General features: G+C 42.0%; 1 protein-coding gene across 1 annotated transcript in view; it reads left to right on the plus strand.

Moving 5' to 3' along the window:
• Positions 1-7,116: 7,116 nt before the first annotated feature.
• Positions 7,117-24,000, plus strand: part of crybg1b (crystallin beta-gamma domain containing 1b) — a 36,312-nt gene continuing 19,428 nt past the window's right edge. Inside the window, exons 1-10 of the mRNA XM_082168559.1 lie at positions 7,117-7,280; positions 9,766-10,622; positions 11,982-17,427; positions 17,574-17,729; positions 17,994-18,032; positions 18,265-18,383; positions 18,998-19,145; positions 19,884-20,023; positions 21,144-21,270; positions 21,346-21,381. Coding sequence (XP_082024685.1) covers positions 7,278-7,280; positions 9,766-10,622; positions 11,982-17,427; positions 17,574-17,729; positions 17,994-18,032; positions 18,265-18,383; positions 18,998-19,145; positions 19,884-20,023; positions 21,144-21,270; positions 21,346-21,381 — 7,071 coding nt within the window. The 5' untranslated portion in view covers positions 7,117-7,277. The remainder of the gene's footprint in view (positions 7,281-9,765; positions 10,623-11,981; positions 17,428-17,573; positions 17,730-17,993; positions 18,033-18,264; positions 18,384-18,997; positions 19,146-19,883; positions 20,024-21,143; positions 21,271-21,345; positions 21,382-24,000) is intronic.

Consider the following 24,000-nt stretch of genomic DNA (forward strand, 5'->3'; position numbering starts at 1 on the left):
GTGTGTGTGTGTGTGTGTGTGTGTGTGTGTGTGTGTGTGTGTGACACAGGGGACTCCTCGTTACGCTCAGCTCTTGGTGTGTGTGTGTGTGTGTGACACAGGGGACTCCTCGTTATGCTCAGCTCTTGGTGTTTTAGGGCTCTGTAATGGTATGTGTTGGGGTCGCTTGTTTTTAGGTGTTTCCAGAATTTGATGGCTCTTTTTTGGATGTTTAGGAGGAGAGGGTATTGGCCTAATTCTGCCCTGCATCCGTTGTTTGGTGTTTTTCTTAGGACTTTGAGTATTCTTTTACAGAAATCTAAATGTAGAGTTTCAATCGGATGTTTTTCCCAATTTAAAAAATCTAATTTTATAGAAGGACCCCACACTTCACTGCCATATAAAACAATTGGTTCAATTATTGATTTAAAAAGTTTGAGCCAAATTTGGATTGGGATGTCAATTTTGATTGATCGTTTTATGGCATAGAAAGCCCTTTGAGCTTTCTCTTTGAGTTCATTCACAGCCAAAGTAAAGTTTCCAGTTGGAGTTATTTTCAGGCCGAGGTAAGTGTATGCTTTTGTGCTCTCAATGGTTCTGTGTGAGAGTGTGAATGTGTGTGTTGGTCCCTGAGATCTGGAGCGTTTCTGGAACATCATGACTCTAGTCTTCTGGAGGTTGACGGTCAGGGCCCAGGACTGACAGTAATCCTCCAGCAGATCCAGGCTGTCCTGAAGCCCCTCTTTAGTGGGCGACAGGAGAACCAGGTCGTCTGCGTAGAGAAGACACTTGATCTCTGTGTCGTGGAGAGTGAGACCTTGAAAGGGAGCATGTTCTAACGTATTGGCCAATTGGTTGATGTAAATGTTGAAGAGGGTGGGGCTTAAACTGCATCCCTGTCTCACTCCGCGCCCCTGGGGGAAAAATTCGGTTCTTTGGTTTCCAATTTTAACAGCGCATTGGCTGGCTGTGTACATCGATTTGATCAAATCATAGAATTTCCCCCCTACTCCACTGTCGATAAGCTTTAGATATAATCCTTCGTGCCAGATTGAATCAAATGCTTTCTTGAAATCAATGAAACAAGCAAAAATTTGTTCTTTGTTTTGATGTACATATTTGTCAATTAGTGTTTGTAATGTAAAAATGTGATCGAATGTGCGACATTTTGGAAGAAAGCCAATTTGGCATTTACTCAAGGCATTGTGCTTCATAAGGAAGTGTAAAAGTCTGGAGTTTAAGATGCTGCAGAGAACCTTCCCCAGGTTACTGTTCACACAGATGCCTCGGTAGTTGTTGGGGTCTAATTTGTCTCCGCTCTTGTGGATGGGGCTGATGAGGCCCTGGTTCCAGATCTCAGGGAAGAACCCTACACACAGAACATCATTGAACAGTTTTAGCAAGGCCAGTCTGAAGCTTTGGTCTGTGTGTTTCAGCATCTCGTTCAGGATGCTGTCTACACCACAGGCTTTCTTGGACTCAAGGACTCCTAATTTTTCTTCCAATTCTTTCATTGTTATGGTGAAATCTAAAGGGTTTTGATTTGCTTTAATTGATCTTTCCAAATTGTCTAGTTTATTAATTATTTCATTTTGATTATAATTTTGAATTTCAGTTGGGCTGTATAATTCTTGGAAGTGGTTCTTCCACTTCTCCCCGTCTTGGATTGCCAGAACTTCTTGATTTGGTTTGTATAACATTTTCCATTTATCCCAAAATTTGTGTGAGTTTATAGATTTTTCAATTTCTTCAAACTGGTTTTGCAAAAACTGTGCTTTTTTCCGCCGGAGTGTGGCTTTATATTGTTTTAGTGCCTCACAGTAAAGAAGGCGGAGGTCCGGATTATCTGGTTGTCTGTGTTTCTGATTTGATACATTTCTGAGGTTTTTTCTCAGAGCCTTACAGTCCAAATCAAACCATTTGTCAGTATCTAAATATTTTTTCTTTGGTTTAACAATTGTCAAATTACTTTTTTGTGCTGTTTTGTAGAATATGTTGTTTAGGTCTTGTACTTCCTGATTGATGCCGAATTGGTTTTTAGGATATTCCTGTATTTGGAATGAATGTATGAGGGATTGTATTTCTGAAGATTCGACAGCAGTGCTGTAATTACTGGCACTTTTTTCAGTCCATTTGAAAGACATTATTTTGCTCATTTGATATGGGGTCCTAACTGGTTTGGGTGATGTTTCAGATTGCTTTATATAGAGGATGATTTGGCTGTGGTCTGAGAAAGGTTTCAGGGGTTTGACTGTGAATGCTCTCAAAGATGAAAGGTCAAGATCTGTGATGGTATAGTCTACAGTGCTATTACCAAGAGCTGAGCTGTAGGTGTATCGGCCGAGCGAGTCTCCTCGCAGTCTTCCGTTGACGATGTACAGAGCCAGTCCTCGGCAGAGCTGCAGCAGCTGCCGTCCGTGAGCGTTCACGGTTTCATCACAGTTTTGTCTGCTGGGGTGAGAAGGGTACAAGTCTTTATTGCCTGTGATGAATCTGCTACCGTGCGATTCAATGAAATCTAATTCTGCTCCTGTTCTGGCGTTTAAGTCACCCATAAGCAGCACATTTCCCTGGGCCTGGAAATGGCTGATTTCTCTTTCTATGTTTTGGAAAGTTTCCTCTTGGAAATACGGAGACTCGAGGGGTGGAATGTAAATTGCACAAAGGAAAACAGGCTTAGATGCTGATATCATTCCTTTTTGTATTTTTAGCCACAAGTGGTATTGCTCTCTTTTAATTAATTCTATGGACAATTCAGATTTAATCCATATTATCATCCCTCCCGAGTCTCTCCCTTGTGTGACTGATGCGAGTTTGACTGATGGTAATATAATCTCTCTGTATCCTGAGGGACAGCCAGTGAACGCATCTCCTCTACACCAGGTTTCCTGTAAGACGATGACATCTATGTCTTGAAGGTCTTTCATAAAATCAGAATTTCTTTTTAGGTCTTTTTAGGCCAAAGACTGAAGAGTTTAGACCTTGAATATTCCACGTAGAAAAACTAAGTGATTTCATCGTAAATTTTTTAAATATTGTGTATGGTTTGTTTGCTATTTTGAGAAAAGAGAAATGATGCAAACTTACTACAGATTAGAACAATGAATGATGGAATTAAAGTTATGGTAGGAACTCAAAACATCAACAATTCCATATTAAATGTACATCAATACCACAGAATAAAGGCCCGTACACACCGGGACGAATATCGGTGCGCGTTATTCGCCAGCGTTTTTCAACGCGTTTTTTGTGTTCACACCCAAGCGTTTTTCGCTGACGATGAGCCGAGTGAACATGCAAATTCATTCCCTGACATTAGATGGCGCTTAATGTAAAACAGAAATACAATACCACTCCATAACAGTCTATACTCTGCAATACCACTCCATAACAGTTCTCTTTTAACAAGATTTTTGTAGTCGCTGTCACGTTTGTCATATAGTTCTTTATTCCGACACCAACGAGACCAGCAGCTCTACATTCATCTTGCCTTGCATCTTCCCGGCAGTGTCTGTCTATGGGCAGTGTAGACGCTACTTGGCGTATATCTTCTTCGCTGTTACGTATGTGTGCTCGGCAAGACCGTTTTGTGTTTGAGCGCCCCCAAGTTGTGTTTTACTGTAACTTCAGAAGCTCCAGACACGTGAGCAAAAGCGCCAATCTCATTGGTCGGATAGTTTTTGACGCGGCGCGTCAAACCAAAAAAACGAACCCGAGGCGTTTAAAAAAAATTTACGCTTTTACGCGTGGCGTTTTTCGCGTCGGTGTGCACACTCACATTGGCGCCCTTTGTTTAGTCACGAGGCGTTAAACGTCGGCGAATATCGCACGCGAAATTCGTCCCGGTGTGTACGGGCCTTAAGGTCGGGTGTTGTTTTTTTGTTTGTTTGTTTTTTTACCACTGTCCACTGTGTGTTAGTAGGTGAGAGCAGATGATACTCAGCATGTGTTGGATGTCGTGGAGTTCAGCGTTAGGGTGGTCTGCTCCTCCGCTGACAGCTTGGGCGTAGCTCGGTCTGCCTGGCTGGGCCGGGCTCTGCTGTGGACGGGCTTCAGCTGCTGGAGCTGTGGGGCTGTTGTAGAACGGTCTCTGTCTGTAGGGGTCCTGTCTGGGTGCTGGTGCTCTGGGCGGTGCTCTGGGTGGATCTCTGGGTGCTGGTGCTCTGGGTGCTGGAGCTCTGGGTGGATCTCTGGGTGCTGGTGCTCTGGGTGCTGGAGCTCGGTGTGGTGCTCCGGGTGGAGCTCTGGGTGAAGCTCTGGGTGCTGGAGCTCGGTGTGGTGCTCTGGGTGGAGCTCTGGGTGCTGGAGCTCTGGGTGCTGGTGCTCCGGGTGGATCTCTGGGTGGAGCTCTGGGTGCTGGAGCTCTGGGTGCTGGAGCTCGGTGTGGTGCTCTGGGTGGAGCTCTGGGTGCTGGAGCTCTGGGTGCTGGTGCTCCGGGTGGATCTCTGGGTGGAGCTCTGGGTGCTGGAGCTCTGGGTGCTGGAGCTCGGTGTGGTGCTCTGGGTGGAGCTCTGGGTGCTGGAGCTCTGGGTGCTGGTGCTCCGGGTGGATCTCTGGGTGGAGCTCTGGGTGCTGGAGCTCTGGGTGCTGGAGCTCGGTGTGGTGCTCTGGGTGGAGCTCTGGGTGCTGGAGCTCTGGGTGCTGGTGCTCCGGGTGGATCTCTGGGTGGAGCTCTGGGTGCTGGAGCTCTGGGTGCTGGAGCTCGGTGTGGTGCTCTGGGTGGTGCTCCGGGTGGATCTCTGGGTGGAGCTCTGGGTGCTGGAGCTCTGGGTGCTGGAGCTCGGTGTGGTGCTCTGGGTGGTGCTCCGGTCGGGGCTCTAGATGAGCTGTGGGCCGGGATGTAGTTTGCTGGGATGTAGTTTGCATTCTCTCTCTCAATTCAATTCAATTCAATTCAGAAAGCTTTATTGGCATGACAAAAAAAAAATACATTTTGTATTGCCAAAGCATCACAACAACAGAAAATTATTTAGAACATTTAGTACACAAAATTATAATAATAGTTAAATAAAATAAAAATATCTTGGCTAGATATTGCAAATATAATAATACTGATAACATAAAACAATAATAATAGAGTAAACAAAGATTAATAAGCAAAATAAAAAAGGATTATAATGCAGAAATCATGTATATAAAAAACAAAAATAAACAAACACTGAACTCTCTCTCTCTCTCTCTCTCTCTCTCTCTCTCTCTCACACACACACACACACACACACACACACTCTCTCTCTCACACACACACACACACACATACACTCTCTCTCTCTCTCTCTCTCTCACACACACACACACACATACACTCTCTCTCTCTCTCTCTCTCTCTTTAGGTTCAAGTCATAGAGTTACTAAAACGAAACTAAAAATAAATTACAGCTAAATAGAAATATTAATAAACATTAATAAAACAATAATAAATGATAAAACCACATGACAAAATTAAATACAAACTAAAATTAAAAAGAAAGCTGAAAATATAAAAAGAAAAGCTCATTCAAATGTTACTAAATCATTTAACAGTATATTAAATTATACTAAAATAACACCATATTTCTTTTTGCTTGACATAAAACTTACACACAAACAATGACACAACACGTGATGATGTTGTTCCTCCAGCAGGAGGCGCTACAGTAAAACTCTCTCGGGCTGTGAAGCTCACACACTAATAAACGACCCGGCCATCAGTGAAGGATAAACCTGCACTGTATCACTACAAACACGCTCTGATTGGACAGATTCAGACTGAATATTAATGCTTCAGTAAAACAAACTTCAGTTTAAATGAAATGACGTGGATGATCTGCATGTGAACGCAGTGTTTTGGCTTGAGAAAGTTTGAAATAGTTTTAGTTTTAGTTAAGTATAAGTTTTAAAAGGCAGAATTTTTAATAGATAGATATATTTAGATATAGTTTTAAAAGTTTGAAGTTTGAAGGTTTTCCAACTACTTTAGTAGTTTTAAAAACTTGGGGTGGTTACAAAGTTGTTGCTATGCGGTTGCTAGGGTATTCTGGGTGGTTGCAAGGGTGTTGATTGATATACGGTTGCCATGGTACCCAGGGTGGTTGCTAGAGTGTTGCTATGCAGTTGCTAGGGTACTTGAGGTGATTGCTAGGGTGTTGCTATGAAGTTGCAAGGGTACTTGAGGTGGTTGCTAGGCAGTTGCTAGGGTACTTGAGGTGGTTGCTAGGGTGTTGCTATGCAGTTGCTAGGGTACTTGAGGTGGTTGCTAGGGTGATGCTATGCGGTTGCTAGGGTATTCTGGGTGGTTGCTAGGGTGATGCTATGTGGTTGCTAGGGTATTCTGGGTGGTTGCTAGGGTGTTGCCATGCGGTTGCTAGGGTTTTCTGGGTGTACTTCAGTGTTTTCCGCTGCTCAGGATGGCGAGTGTTTGCTGGTTACACATGGAGAATCTGCTCTGCCATCTGGATTCCATTGCCGAGAGCAGGAACTGAATATGTGTGGTTAAAGTGAGTCACGGCAGGCATTACAAAACACTCCCAGAGACCAGAGTGAGCGGCTTCAGACGTACAGTTGAGTCAAACTACGGAAACTAAGTTGTTATACGCTTGCATGAATGTTCCTCTCTTCAACTGTACACGTACATGCATTGAGAAAATGGTAAAACCACCATTCCTGCAGCTTTAATGTTATTCTTCTTCTGGTTAGCGAAGCATTAAAGAACTGTCTCAACTGTAGATATAAGATTAAAATAATATCAGATTTGTCTAATTTTAAATAAACACAAAAAGCAGATGAAAAATAAACATAAGTACAGTAAGTAAGAACTTTACTTTTGCTATGGTTGAATAAATGTTCAGTGATATCTTCCAAAGATTTCTGAATTTTGGCGCATTTTTTCTCAATATAGTGTTGATATTGCAACTAACCCACTAAATACACTCAGTTTCCTCAGCTCACCCCTATCAGCTCACCCCTAATGACCCATAAACCTATATCATCCAGTCAAAGCATGTTCCCTCAGACGTGTGTGTGTGTGTGTGTGTGTGTGTGTGTGTGTGTGTGCTTAGACTCGTTGCGTGTGTTTTCCTGAACCCTCTCGGCTCATTAAAGTGTTAGAGGCCAGAGTCTAACCGTGGGTGTGTGTGTTGGCCTCGAGTGCATGAATAATTCAGCGTGTGTTTGTTAGACTGAAGCCGTTGCACAACAGTCGATATACCTGTCGTGTTCTGATACCTGTCGTGTCCTCTGTGCTCGACACACACCTGTTCCTGCAAACAGCTCGACCGATGGATCCTCACAGGTGAACGCTGAACGCTGAACGCTGGATCATGGTGAGTTTCTCAGTGTTTACACACTTGACTGAACGCATGGTCAGAACGGCTCCACATCGCGTGAAGTGAACAGGTCTGTGCACGAGCAGGACAGGTGTGGGTGTGGCGTGCGTGTAGAAGCAGGTAAATAATTAGAGCAAACGTTTAAGCTTTCTCTTTCTTCTTTACGCGAAACTCCAGCATCAGTGCGTTCTGATATGATTCATCTCTGACACGTTCAACTCTGTGAGTATTGGGCTTTCCTACTGTATATAAGTTGTTTAAAAAATAAATGGATTTGGCTTAAATATCTTGATTATTGTGCTTAGAAAAAACGTCTCCATTGGAAATGGGAAGGTTCCCCTAATGTTATTTTAATAACAGGAACGTTCTCTCTAGGTTTTGTTAACAATAACTAACCTTGGAAGAAAGTTTCTAGGAGAACTTAAAGTCACTTGTACAAACAGTTTACAAAATACTTTTAGGAGATAATTTGCTGCACATACCAATAAAAATATGCATGATCATGAAAACAGCTTTCAGCTTCATGTTTTAAATACGTTATAATATAAAATAAAACGAATAGACAGCAGCTGTGAGCATCACTGTGTTAAACGCACTTTGGGAGGTTGGAAAACTGAAGTGTTCTGTGACTGTTCTCTTGTTCATTGTGTTGGACTGGGTTCATCTGATCCTCTGAAACTCAATCCTGTCTCCGTCTCTCCCCGCGCGGCGCGTCACAGAGGAGCTCCTGCGCGCGCCCTGCAGATCACGAATAATTAACGATCCTCAAGCGTTCTTTTATTGATCCGGACGTCCATTCCTGATCGCTTTTATCGATCTGGATTCATTGAGCCGCAGGGCTGGATCATTTCACGACTCTCGCTGGCGGGACGAAAGACGCGCTTCTCTGGGTGTTCCGCGCGCCGCCGATCCGGACAGTGAGTTTTGAACATCAGTGTGAGATTTGATGATGAATATGAAAACTTTCCTCGTTTCTTTATTAATCATATTTTTCTCCGTTTTAATTTTTTTCTCTTCCAAATCCTATAGGCTATTCTAAGTGACGTTCGCATTACGTTATGAAAACGTTACTTCTGAATGTTCTCTGTTTTTAAATGTTTTAAAAACGCATTTTCTTGGTGTGAATGTTGACTGACAGAACATTCCATTGTATCATTTTTCAAACATTATAAGAACGTTACTTTTGAATTTTCTCTGAACGTTCTAAAACAAGTAGAAACATTTAATAGAAACGTTTTGGAAATAAAACGTTCCATGAATGATGTTTTCGTTCTAACGTTCTGAGAGCATTATTACAGAGATAACTTTGAACGAACGTTCTATTATCGTCACTGGAAGAATGTTTGTTCTTAACTTTGAGAGGACGTTGACAGAACGTTCCGTGTTCGCTGTGTTCTCTCAGACTGACTGTACTTCTGTGGAGAGAGAGGAGGAAACTCTCTGGCACACTTTGCTTTAGTTCATTAGACAAATAGTCATGAACTGCCTTTGGATACCATTAGTTGCAGAAAAATGTCATTGGAATCCAAACTAAATCCAATATATTAGCTGTGTCTGTTTATCAATACATGGGTCTCCTTCAAAAAGTGTAAAATTAATCTTTGATGGCAGTGATGGTCATTTTTTTTACGGTTAATAAACCTTCATAATGTGCTATTTTGACATGAGGTGTTTAACAGAGATTGTGTCGTTCTGTCAGTGTTCTGTTTTCAAATATTTTGACAGATGTAAATTAAATATTGCGTACTATTTATATATGTATTATACTATTATAAATATTAGGTTTATATAATATTATTATAAATATAAGTATTATAAATAATATGTAAAACATAATATGTTTATTTTTTGAACATCAAATCTTCTGAGCACTGGAATATAATAGTGGGTTTTTCTTGTGGAATTTTGGAATGATAAACATACTGAGTGAAAATTTTATTTGAAAAATAAATTGGAAAATATCTTTGTCTTTTTGATTTAATGCTTTTAATGTTGCTGATTGATCATGAAAAAGCTCCAGTTCTTCTCTATATCAGAGTCAGTGTTTCTGAACTCCTGAAACGCCTCCATTGTAGTCTTGAGTTTCTTCCGGGAACGAACACGTCACAATATTCCTCATTATAATAATTAATGCGCAGATTAAAGGGGCGGGGCCTGGTTGAGTTAGTTAGTAGTGTGTTAAACTGGCGGTTATGGTAAGGGGCGGGACATTTCCCAATTACACTTGAAGCGCTCGACCAATCACAACTCACTGATCCAGCTGACCAATCAGAGCACAGTGTGCTTTTCAGAAGGAGGGGCTTCATTGAGACAGGACGTAAACAGAGCGTTACTGACAGACTGGGAAGAGAGGAGCCGCAACAATGGAGAATATGAGGAAAATAATCAACATTCAAGCAGGAAAACCTGTTGTAGTAGAGCCTGAAACTACATTAAGTGTGTTACAGATCAATCCCTCATGATTTTGCATGTGTGTTTGCAGGCTGAGAGTCCACAGGAGCGTAGCCCAGGGGTGCTCAGTCGCATCGGGAGCTGGTTGGCGTGGGGTTGGAACGGCCCGGCTCTGAGCGGAGATGATCCCGACTCCGAAACACAGCGAGAGGAGGCGTCTGAAGAGGACAACACAGGAACTGCTGGTGCACATGAGAAACACAGTCCTGCAGTAGAGGAAACCATTCCAGCAGAGAAAAGCCCTTCCCCGAGCCGGAATGCCAAACATCCGAGATCCCAGGTGTGCCAAGAGCAAAGCAGAAGTGAAAACAGCGAGACCGCTGTAAAAAGAAGCAAACGCAGTCAGTCGTTTGAAAGTGACAGAAGCAGATCAACACCTGACTTCTCTGATCAAGATAACACAGAGGAAATGGGACGCAGAAGATCTGGAAGGAGGAGGCGGAGCTCTCATGGAGATGTGGGCGGGGCTAAGACTAAATCACCAACCAATCCTCAGCCTGATAGTCCTGTAGCAACCAGTTTGGCAACCAGCCCACAGTCGGCATGTGCTGACTCAGTTTTTGAGGAGGCGGAAAACAACGTTCAGGAATGCGGGTCAGAAGAGCCAAACTCAGGTAGCCGTGAGGATTTCGTCCGAGCAGAATGGGTGGAAACACACCTGAGCGAGGACAAGGCTGATTCCCCGAGCTCACCTGTCACTGAATCAGACATGGACGAGGAACCTGTGGTGAGGATGACCGAGAGCGCCGAATCCAAACGCAGGAGTATCAAAGTGTCTCACAGCGAGAAGATCTTTGCTAAAAAGCTGCTGGTCTCAAATGAAGATCCTCAAGTGACGCTTAAAAACTCTACGGATCCCAAATGGCCGAGATCTGATGAGAAAGCAAGGTAAATGTACCTGTTTAACCAGTTTGTTTGTTTTGCTGATTTGCTTACGGAAATAACTAACAAACACAATATACTTTTGAAAGCCCTTTAGTGTTTATTTGATCTGTGAACACTTTAAAAGTTTATGGGTAACACTTTACAATAAGGTTCATTAGTTAACATTAATGTATTTACTAACATGAACTAACCATGAGCAATACATTTGTTACTTCATTTGTTCATCTTTTTTAATGTTAGTTAATAAAAATAAAGCTGTTCAGTGTTAGTTCACAGTGCTTTAACTAATGTTAGCAAGATTTTAATAAAGCATTAGTAAATGTTGAAATTAACATTGAGAAAGATTAATAAATGCTGTATAAGTGCAGTTCATGCTAACTAATGTAGTTAACTAATGAACCTTATTGTAAAGTGTTACCAGTTTATGTTTAAAATGAAACTTTAACTAAACGTGGGAAAACTTTCTCAGAGAAAATCATGACAAAACACCATGCGTCATGTTGTGAAATGTCTCAGGTTCTTGTAATTCCTGTTGGTTAATGTTCCTGGCCTTGTTCAAAGAGCTTTCTGCCATTTTCATAACAATTAAGAGCTTGCATAGTTAAATGCCAGTTTTTCTAGATGTCAGCTTTGTGCTTTTCTACTCCTAAAAGAAGTTCACCTAAAAATTAAAAATAAATTACTCAACCTCACGTCATTCCAAAAACTCTATGATTCATTTATTTTGCTGAAAACAAGATATATTTTGATGTTCACTCAAGATGTTTGGGTTATTTGTTATTCAGTGATTGTTTAGAATTTAATATCATAACAGCAGTCCACGTGACTCCTGCATATGATAGTTATGGGAGGAACGGACCAACTTATGGTACCATTTATCACTGATTTACTGTTATTTACTTATAACTTAGTCTTTCTCTCTGTTGCAGCTCGCGAATCTCATCCTCACACAAATCTACCATAATACTTTAGGCTTGAATATTGCGCAAGAGTCTTTTTTAATGCTTTTTTGAAGCAAACTCATTCACTTTCAAAGTAGGGAAAAGGGAAGTGTGAAGTAAAACATGCTTTGAATTATCTAATAATCTTTGCAACTTTTGAAATAATGTCTTGCAGCACGTGTTTTTGTTTGCCACTTTCTATAAAAGAGAAAATGCAAATGTGCTGAAGAGCGGGAAGTCATGCAGTTTTGGGTTTGTGGTTTGCTTCAAAGATATAAAGAACAAAGGAGGAGAAACAAGGAAGATAGAGAACGAGGAAAGAAAGACACAATGAGTAAACAACTAATGAAGGGAGTGGATGCTAAACGTCATAGAGATGTCAAAAGCACCCGTTTGACTTTTATTGTTTGTTATTTTACAGATGTCCAGAGGACAGAGTGGACGGCACTAATGTGAAGTCCGGTCATCAAAAAGGACGAATCGCAGACAAAATCAGTCTGTTTGAAAGAGGAGCGACCAAAGCTGTCATTAGCTCCACAAACCTGCGCCATCTGGATATTTCTCCAGCTCGAAATGTGGCTTTTCGACTCAAAGAAGATGATGGAAAGCGATCCAGTTCTGCTCCTCCGAAACAAACGGTTAAAGAGAGAGCAATGAATTTCACAGCAGGACAGAGGGGAGAAGAGAAGTTAACGTTGTCGTCTGGAGTGTCTGGTCATGCATTGAACGAAGGACATTCCAAAACAGCTGGTCGAAATGAAGCATCTCGTTCTGGAAGTTTTGAAAAATCTACAGCAAATACCAGCGCAGAACCCAAACCCATAGATCAAACAGACTCCAAATCCCACAATGCAACACAAAGCAAACCTGCATCGTCAGAGAGCACTAGTGACTCGAACATTGGGAATAAAGAGTTGGATAAAGCGAGCTGTTCTGCACCGACAGTTTCATCTCCTATTGACGAGAGTCCGCCGGTGAAATCTCCAAGACGGACGGGCGGCTCGCGATCTAAGAAACGACGAAACAAAGAAACGCTCAGCCCCACCAGCAAGAACAAACAAGAAATGGGTCAAGGTGAACAGGAGGTCAAGAGCAACACAGCGTGTAATATAACCCCAAAACCTCTTACAGATGCGGGAGACGTTGCAAAGACCACAGACCAGTTTGTGAAAAGCACTTCTGGTGATGAGGTTGCGAGCAAAACGCCTAAAGTTCCCCCAAAGTTGGATATAATGCAAAGCACGAAGGCAACATCAAACACTGACTCAAAGAGGTTACAAAAGTCTTCAGATATGGACACAGAAGGTCTCAAAGAAATGAAAAGCATGGATGCGAAGGAGACCGAGAACAGCTCGAAAGAAGTGAATATAGAGCGGACAGGCATTGACTCAAAAACTGAAGAGCAACAGAAAAACAGCAACAAAAAGCAGCCTGTTCAAGAGAGCTCAGAAGGAGAGGGGCGGAAGAACAGAGACACGATTGTAAACACATTGTTTAGAGAGTCAGGGAAACTGGATACATCTGTGACAAATAAAGAGAAACCACCATCCCCGGAGGACCTGAAAGCAGCCAACTCTAAAGACTTCTTTGTGCCAGCCAATAGCAGCAATGCATCTTCTAGGAAAGATGCCATGCGAAACAGAGAGAGTGAGAGAGATATGTTGGTCTTACCTGAGAAAGACACCTCTACGTGTGTGCATGAAGCGAAAAATACCCCTGAAAATGACCCAAGATCAGACGAGGCACAAAGACCATCAAAGCCAAACCATAAGAGTAAAGAAAAAGACAACAATCAGAAGACAGAAGCAACCGAACAACTGAAAACAACTGAGCCACACAAACACAGCAATGAAGTCAACACATCAAAGCCAACCGAGCAAAATATAGAAGGTGAAATTACAGCGAAGACAACTAAACAAGGTAAATCAAAGGACAGCTTAGCCGTAAAGCCCAAAGAGATTAAACAAGAAGACACGACAATTATGGCAACCAGTCAGGGTAAAGAAACCCAGAATACAGAGAAAAACTCTTCTACTGAATTGTACGATCAGACTAAAGATAAAGATGCTTCTATAAGTAGGGCACTGGCAACACTGAACCCTGCACTGGTAAAAAAACAAAATGATGAAGTGGACACTATAAATTCACCTCATATTCCGCATACGGAGAGAGGCGGTCCCAAAAGAGACGGGCCACAGAGCCAATCAGAGAGCCGAGAAGCTTCCGGTAAAAGGGACTTACAACAACAACAACAACAAAAGACCAGCACTGAAGCTAAAGACAGAGGCACAGACAAAACCAAGAGTAAAATCACTAGTACAGAAATTGCATCCATAGTAAATGGAGACATAAACTCTGCAGAGACAGAAGATCAGTTGTCTGATAATACTTTTCCTGTAATACCAACCAATAATGAGAATCTATCTCTGCTCTCTGTGAAAAAGAAGCCCACTTCATCGTCATCCACAGCCAATGAAGCATCTATCGAGCAGTCTGGCCAGGCCGGTGAAAAGATTACCTCTAAACCAGCATCAACAAATGAGATGGTCTCCAGTTCACCAGCCTCAAGTGATGACAAGAGCACAACTTTAGTTTTGCCTAATGAAAAGGACACAATTCCATCAGACTCAGCGAATGAAAAGACCACATCACCACAAGCCTCAACCAATGAGACAACCTCCACTTTGCCTGCCTCAACTAATGACAACACTATGCCTCCACTAGCATCAACCCTTGAGACAATCTCTGTTTCATTAGGCTCCAAAGATGACATGAATAAACCTCCACCAGCCTCAACTAATGAAAAGAACACAATTCCATCAGACTCAATCAATGAAAAAACCACACCTCCAAAAGCCAAACTTCCAACAGCCTCAACTAAGGAGATAATATCCAGTTTACCAGCCTCAACTGATGCAAAGACAACACCTCCGTCACACTCGGCTAATAAAAGCACAACTGATGAAAATACCACATCTCCACAAGCCTCCACCAATAAGACAACCTCCACTTTGCCTGCCTCAAATAATGAAAAGAACACAACTCCATCAGACTCCATCAATGAGAAAACCACACCTCCAAAAGCCACACTTCCAACAGCCTCAACTAATGAGATATCCAGTTTACCAGCCTCAACTGATGCAAAGACAACACCTCCGTCAGACTCAGCTAATAAAAGCACAACTGATGAAAATACCACATCGCCACAAGCCTCCACCAATAAGACAACATCCACTTTGCCTGCCTCAACTAATGAAAAGAACACAACTCTATCAGACTCAATCAATGAGAAAACCACACCTCCAAAAGCCACACTTCCACCCGCCTCAACTAATGAGATGATATGCAGTTTACCCGCCTCAACTAATGTAAAGACAACACCTCCATCAGACTCAGCTAAAATAAAGACAAATGATGAAAAGACCATGCATCCACTAGCATCAGCTAATGAAAAGGTAAAGCCTCCACCAGCCTCAACTAACGAGACAATCTCCACATCGCTTGCCAAAACTATTGAAAACACCACGCCTCCAACAGCATCAGGTAAAGAAAAGATCACACCTCTACCAGAATCAACCATCGAGATAACCTCCACATTATCAGGCTCCCCAAATGAAAAGACCACACCTTCTCCATCATCAACCGTTAAATCGACCTCCACTTTATTAGACTCAGGTGATTACAAGACCACACCTCCATTAGTCTTAACTAACGAAGCACCTAAAACTAATAATGAGACTACACCTCCGCCAGCCTCAACCAATGAGACAGCCTCCACTTTGCCAGCCTCAACCAATAAAAAGTCTTCAACTAAAGAAAACGCTCCACCTCCAGCCACAACCGATTCTCCAGTCTCCAATGATAAGACTACTAAAAATGAGAGGACATCGCTACCACCAGCATCACTCTCGTTCCCATTACCCTCTACCAATGGAGGGAATATATCTCCACTTCCTTCATCCAAAGAAAAGAAAACTCCATCAGACTCAGCTAATGAAAATACCACATCACCACAAGCCTCAACCAATAAGACAACCTCCACTTTGCCTGCCTCAACTAATGAAAAGAACACGGCTTCACCATCATCATTAAAGGAAAAGACCTTGCCTCCTGATGCCTCAACCAAAGAGAAGATCTCCCATACATTGCCATCAGCCAGTGAGAAATCCCCATCTCCCTCCAGCAAATCTACAGATCCAGCCACAAGAAAAAAGGAGTTTATCCCCAAACCCTTCCTCCTTCCAAAAATCCCTTCTGCACCTGGAAGCTCCTCCCTGAACAGGGACTCTCCATCTAGCTGGCTTGATGTGGATCTGCAACGTCCTATAAAGAAGAAGCAGTTGATTTCAGAACTAAAACCTAAGCTCGGCACATCTGTGAGGAAGACCAACCTGGATGCATCGGGAGAAATCGACCCAGATGACTTCATTGCAAATGTGAAAAGGCTAGCAATGCCGTTTAATCTTCCCCAACGCAAACACAACCATCATCGCCCGCAAGCCCCTCCGTTTGTCCTTCCAGCCATCAGAGAAGACCGTTTAGAGAAACCCTTTGATCCGGAGGAGTTCCAGTTTGGTTTGAGGAGAAGGAAGGAATTCATTTTGGATCTAGCTCCCAGTTCAGTTTGCAAGAGCCAAGACACAGAGGCCAAGAAGGAGGACTCCAAACCTAAGTGGACAAAACCTGAGCGTGAGAGCATCCTCACTAGGTCCCTGATCTTCCAGAGGAAAAGGAAGGAGTCTGAAAAGGAAGAGGGAGAAAAAGAGGAGTCAGATGAAAGTAAAGCAGAACCAGTGAAAACAAGGTCTCGTTTGGAGAGGTGCTCCATTGTTAGCCTTCTCCGCAGCCCTAGCAAAGGGAGACGCATGGAGTTTTTAAGCCCCACTGAGTGTCCTTCAGATGGGCTGTTATCACCCAGCGATGCTCCTGGGTCTACGTCAACCCCACAATCACAGCTGTCACCAGCTGCTGAATCACCCGAACAGGTCATGATAGAGAAAGTCCTTGCAAAGAATGATGGCCGCTCTACCCCGTCTGGTTCTCAGGTTATTCTAAAACCCAGCAAAGATGTTGTGCCTGCCATGATTCCTGACCTCAAAACAACTTCAAGAGACCAAACAGTCACTGCGGTAATAGACACTAATGCACCTCCCAGTGATCCCAAGACTGGTTCCCAGGTTGTTCTAAAACACACCAAGAATGATGGACCTATCATGACACCTGACCTCAAAACAGCTTTGAGAGATCCCACAGTTACTATGTTAACAGACTCTAATGCACCTCTCAGTGATACCCAGACTGGTTTCCAGGTTGTTCTAAAACCTAATAAGGAAGATGGTCCTATGAAAAGCCCTGACTTGAAAACAACTTCATTAGACCCTCAGGTCACAATGTTAACAGACACTAATTCTCTTCCTACACCTAGTTGTACCCAGTCTGATGGACCTACCATGACACCTGACCTCAAAACAACTTTGAGAGATCCCACAGTTACTATGTTAACAGACTCTAATGCACTTTTACATCCCAATGGTACCCAGACTACCTCCCAGGTCGTTCTAAAACCTACTAAGGATGATGGACCTACCCTGACACCTGACCAAGTCAACATGTTAACAGACACTAAAACACCCCCACTTCCCAGCACTATCCAGATTGGTTCTGATGTTGTTCTGCAACCTGATGGACCGATCCCGATGCCTGACCTGAAAACAACCACAGTAGACCCTATTGTCACTATGAAAACAGATGCTAGCGCTCCTCCACCTCTTCCTTCCTTTGAAGACATCAAGTTGCCTAGTTTCCTGGAGAAATTTCTTCCAAAGGAGCCTGAAACCACTGGATCATCAAATACGATCGACCCACTGGTCAGCCGTCCCTCATTTATTCATTCATCCATCACACTACATGACCACAGCAACACCACATTTATACGTTCAAATACCCAGCTAGTGTTTCTCATAGTGTAAAACATGTCACATATTTCAGTGTTTGTGTGTATTTGGTTGGTTAGGTGGCTAGAGAAAGTGCTTCCATACCTGGTCTAGTGGATCCGAATACGGCTGTTGACGTAGCTGACGGGAAAACCCAAGACGTTACGATTCCACCTGCACCTCAATTTCCAGACGCCCAAATCCCTCAAGCTAAACCTCAGAGAGAACTCCCAAATGTATGTGTCCATCACCAATGTCTATTTTCTTTGTAAATCCCAGAAATGTATTTGTTCATATCTGCAATCGCTCAGAAGAATGAACGCCAGCATGTTATACATGGGTGTCTGTATTTCTACATGACAACATGAGAAATTTGAAGTTTTAATATGTTTAAAGGGTAAAATCTTTGGGACATTGTTGCATCGTATTTTTGACTGTCTTTCAAAATAATTACCTGCATTTTTCTCCTAACCACAAAGGGCAAATGTTTTATTTTTCAGATTCCAACTGTTCGTGGAATCCATCGACGTCCTGCAAAGGTTTGCCAACATTTCAAACTCATGACCTAACAGAGATTTTCAAATATTAGAAGCTGCTTGCCTTGTTTTGTTTGGATAACAAGAGCCAAGTTTTTGGAATTTCATTTATGCTTTAAATATGTACATCAACTCTAACTTGTTGTACCAGTCAGGCAGTAATTCAAAGCGCCCCCATACAGAGAGTTAAGTCCATAAAGTGCTGGGATGATTAAATGTACCTTGTTTCCATCAGATTGTGATATTTGAGCACCATCAGTTCAACGGTCAGTCCTTTGAGGTCTACAGGGATCAACCTGATGCTACACAACTGCAACTGTCCAGTGTCATATCTGTGAAAGTGGTCAGAGGATGGTAAGCAGCAAATACGGATGGAGATCAATTACTCAGTGCATGATGATGATGATGGGGCAGTCATGGCCTAGTGGTTAGGGAGTTGGACTGGTAACCCAAAGGTTGCTGGTTCGATTCCAGAACCGGTGGGAAATGACTGAGGTGCCCTTGAGCAAGGCACCTAACCCCTAATCGCTCCCCGGGCGCCACACAAAGGCTGCCCGCTGCTCTGGGTGTGTGTTTCCACGTTTGCAGTGTTTCCAGAACCGGTGGGAAATGACTGAGGTGCCCTTGAGCAAGGCACCTAACCCCTAATCGCTCCCCGGGCGCCACACAAAGGCTGCCCGCTGCTCTGGGTGTGTGTTTCCACGTTTGCAGTGTGTGTGTGTTAACTACTCACTACTCTGCTCCTAATGTGTGTGCATTAACTTGGATGGGTTAAATGCAGAGGTCAAATTCCAAGTATGGGTTACCATACTTGGCCGTCACGTGTCACTTTCACTTTCACTTTCACTTTCACTTTCACTTCACTTTCACTTTCACTTTCACTTTCACTTTCACTTCACTTTCATGATGATGATGATGATGTGCCTTTCAGTAGTTTAGATTTAATTGTGCACTTTGGCCTATTGCAGTTGGATACTGTATGAGAAACCAGGGTTTGAGGGACGATGCATCGCTCTGGAAGAGGAAATCATTAACGAACTGCCCAATCAATGGGCGAAAGAGGGCGAAGAGACATCTGTCCCAATGGTCATTGGCTCAATTCGCCTGGCTATCAGAGTAAGAAACCTCAAGAGTATCTTCTTTAAAAACATTCTGAAGTAGAGCCGCACAATTAATCGCAATGAAACCGCACGCGATTTGGCAAAGGCTGCGATTATTTTATGCGCAGTTTGTCAGTGCAGCGGCTGATCGTAGTAAATGCTCCATCTGAACACCAGAAGGCGTTTCACACACACACACACACACACACACACACACACACACACACACACACACACACACACACACACACACACACACACACCACACATAATTCCAGGAAATCCCTATGAGCATCACACTATCTGTATCTGAATAAACAGAAGATTGAAACCTTTCGATTGATTAAACATGACTAATAAACACACGACTGCCTTATTCTGTGTCAGAAGCACATCATCTCACAGAAGGAGGAGCTCAACTGTTATTATGAAGTGAGTTAAAAGCATGTTAATAAATGTTGTCTTTTGTTGGACAAGAGGTTCATAAATGCTTCTAATGTTTGGAAAGATGTTTGACGCGTGTTGCTTTTTCAAATGCACGTTATAAACGACTCAAACTCGCAGTGCTTTTCAGAGTGAGCCGTACGTCAGTGACAAGCTGTGCATTACTAATGATCACAGCCTTTGCCATTTCATAATCGGTTTAAGTGTAAGCGATCAATCGTGCAGCCCTATTCTGAAGTGTCAAAAGTAACTGGAGTGCGTGCTGTGTTTTTCTGTGTGTGTGTGTGTGTGTGTGTGTGTGTGTGTATAGGACTACACTCCTCCCCGGATTGAGCTGTTCACCGAGCCCACTGGCAGGGGCAGAAGCTCCGAGTATGTGGATATCACTGAGGAAGTGGGCAGTTTCGGCCTTCCTCTGAACACCGGCTCTATCAAAGTCCACAGTGGTCTGTAAGTTCACAAACACGCCCTGCTCAGACCTTGAACGTTTACCAGGGTGTGTGTCTGGACACTGTTGTTGGGTGTGTGTGGTCAAGTTGAAGCTCTTGACATGCACATCTTCACTATGAATAACTGGCCAACAGCTTGTTTGTGATGCTTTGTAAAGAATACCTCAGAAATCAACCTCATAGCAGCATGCTAAAAATAACCCAGAATACCTTACTATGATTTGCCTCACGCCACTCTGATTTTCTTTAGAAAGTGTAAGTATGTGTGAGTTGAAAGAGTGGCAGTGTTGTGGAAGGTCGCTTTGAAAACATAATCATGAGATTCCTGATGATTCATAAGTGAGTTATGCTTTATGAGGGTGTTTGAGTCAGAGGCATTAGTCACACAGCACCATATAAACAATCCCAGAAGCCACTAATCCGCCACTCAGACTGAAGGGCAAAACGTTTATTCTGTTGGTTTCAGTTTGAAAAGGGGAATAATAACTAGAGTAAAGTTTGTGAAAAACTGCCTTGTATAAAAGCCTTGTATAAATAACTTAAAAACACATTGTCAGCAAGAATTAGCATGTTTCTAGGATGTTGTTAGCATTATTTAACATGTTGATATCATGAGTTTAACATTATTTAGCATGTTGCTGACATGTTTTAACATGTTGCTAGCATTATTTAACAATGTACTAACATGCTTTCTCATGTTTTAGCATGATTATCATGTTGCTAGCATTATTTAACACATTGCTTATATGTTTTAACATGTTGTGCTAGGATAGTGGTCATGCTTTGCTAGTGATAGATAGCTTAAATACTCAAAAATCTTATTGTGCAAAAGTCTTGACCCCCTCAATGAATGTCTATGGGACTTTTCTTAGTTTTGATCGTCCGTTTAACGAGAATCGTAAGTCGGATCAGTTAGGAAACATACAGCAACCCGAGTCAGAACAGTCTGAAGGTCTGACCCAAGTTTGGAGGTTGTAGCTTGAAAAATACTTTGTCAAACCAACATAATAAAGATTAGAGTGAGAGATAGTGTATATACAGATATATATATATATACCATAGCCAACGGTGCTCTGCGATTGGCCGGTTGATGATTGACCGGTGTGGTTTCTCGTCTACAGGTGGTTGGTTTACAGTGATCCAGGTTTCCAGGGACTGCTGGCAGTGATGGAGACCGGAGAATATCCGTTTCCCGAGGACTGGGGTTTCCCGTCGCCGATCGTGGGCTCTTTGAGGCCCTTGCGTATGGTACGCCTACACACACACATCGCGTTACATCACATCTTCATGCTGTTTCTCCGCTAACATGTGCTTCTTTCACAGGGCCTTCCGAAAGTAGAGAACCCGACTGCAGTGAAGGTGTGTTAAAGTTTCAGTATCTTTTCAAGCGTCACAGTGTTTATGTTTACATGCACAACTTGTGTTTCAATCAGACTAAATTCATTCTGATCGATGAATCTGAATGTAGTGTTTACATGTGAACATGTGATCGGGTTGATGTCAAGTCAAGTCAAGTTTATTTGTATAGCGCTTTTCACAATACAGATTGTATCAAAGCAGCTTCACAGTATTAAATTAAAATAATACAACAAAGTTTGTTTCAAGAGGAATTTATTGATTGATAAAATTAAATTAAATATCCCCAAAATATCCCCAACTGAGCAAGCCAAAGGCAACAGTGGCAAGGAACCGAAAAACTCCATCAAGTGACCTAATGGTGTCCTAAAAACTCCATCAGGTGACCTAATGGAGAAAAAAAACCTTGGGAGAACCCAGGCTCAGTCGGGGGCCAGTTCTCCTCTGGCATTTATGAGCTAGAGGCCGGATTGTAGTTTGAACTGTGGGATTATATGAATGCCTGGCTGAAGAGATGCGACTTTAATCTAGTTTTAAACTGGGAGAGCGAGTCTGAGCAACGAACAGTATCAGGAAGACTATTCCAGCGTTTTTTTGAACCGATAAGTATTACCTCTGTCTTGTCTGGATTTAATAAAAGAAAATTACGCGTCATCCAATCTTTTATATCTTTAACACACTCTGTCAATTTGGAAAATTTAGCGTTTTCATCCGGCCGTGATGAAATATATATTTGAGTGTCATCAGCATAACAATGGAAACTAATTCCATGTTTCCTTATAATATTTCCAAGTGGCATCATATATATGGAAAATAACAGAGGGCCTAACACAGATCCCTGCGGCACTCCATAGTTTACTGGAGTTATGATCGATTTTTCTCCATTTAAATAGACAAAATGGTAGCGGTCAGATAGGTATGATTTGAACCAGCTTAGTGCTTGTCCTTGAACACCAGTATAATTTTGTATTCGATCTAAGAGTATTGTGTGATCTATAGTATCGAACGCAGCACTAAGATCAAGTAAAACTAGTATTGAGATACAGCCTTGGTCAGAAGCTAAAAGTAAATCATTTGTGATTTTAACGAGCGCAGTTTCAGTGCTATGATGCGGTCTGAATCCAGACTGAAACTTTTCATAGATATCATTTTGTTGCAAGAAAGAGCCCAGTTGAGCGGACACCACTTTTTCTAATATTTTAGACATAAATGGAAGATTTGAAATGGGTCTATAATTTGCTAGATTATTATGATCTAATTGTGGTTTCTTAATGAGAGGTTTTATAACTGCCAGTTTAAATGTTCTTGGAACATGACCTAAAGATAAAGACGAGTTAATAATATTGAGGAGAGGCTCTTCCACTACAGGTAACACTTCTTTCAGTAGTTTAGTTGGTATAGGATCTAATAAACATGTTGTTGTTTTAGATGAAGTGATAAGTTTATTTAACTCTTTTTGTTCTATAGTTGTAAAGCACTGTAATTGTTCTTGCGGGGTGATAATTGAAGCTGAATTATAAGGCGCGATTATGTGTGTGTTTATAAGTCACAAGCTTCAAATCGGAATATATGTTTTGACATGAGCACACGAATATACAGAGTTTCCCGCTGTTTGCGCATAATAATTATTCTCCTACATTGGTTGTTTATTTGTTTTAAATAGCAGAATATCCATTTCTGGTCATAATTTGGAGATAATGAGCATATGAACCGTTGTGCCGCTGCTTATATTGATCACACAGTAAAACTGTGGATGAGAGTCTGAAACCAGGACTGACTCTGAGTGAAAGGAGGATAATAGGAGGACGAGACGCTCATTTATACGACACTTTATTCAACAGGACGAACAGCCCGTCATACGTCATTGCGCTATTTCTACGTCATTACGCTATTTCTAAATCATTATGTTATTTCTACCTCATTACGCTATTTCTACGTCATTGCGCTATTTCTACGTCATTACGCTATTTCTACACCATTTTCTACGTCATTACGCTATTTCTACGCCATTTTCTATGTCATTATGCTATTTCTACTCCATTTTCTACGTCATTACTCTATTTCTACGCCATTTTCTACGTCATTATGCTACTTCGTCATTATGCTATTTCTACGTCATTACGCTATTTCTACGTCATTACGCTATTTCTACGTCATTACGCTATTTCTACGCCATTGCGCTTTTTCTACGCCATTGCGCTATTTCTACGTCATTACGCTATTTCTACGTCATTGCGCTATTTGTACATCATTATGTTATTTCTACATCATTGCGCTATTTCTACGTCATTACACTATTTCTACGTCATTACGCTATTTCTACGTCATTACGCTATTTCTACGTCATTGCGCTATTTCTACATCATTACGCTATTTCTACATTACGCTATTCTACGTCATAACGCTATTTCTACGTCATTACGCTATTTCTACATCATTACGCTATTTCTACATCATTACGCTATTTCTACGTCATTACGCTATTTCTACGTCATTACGCTATTTCTACATCATTACACTATTTCAACGTCATTATGTTATTTTTACATCATCGCACGTGCAGTTCTAGTGTTCACATGTTCTCTCGATTGGATTAGAAAAGGAATAAACCGACCCTTTCAA

The sequence above is a fragment of the Leuciscus leuciscus genome, assembly GCF_965113295.1.
Source record: "Leuciscus leuciscus genome assembly, chromosome: 4".
Taxonomy (NCBI): Eukaryota; Metazoa; Chordata; class Actinopteri; order Cypriniformes; family Leuciscidae; genus Leuciscus; species Leuciscus leuciscus.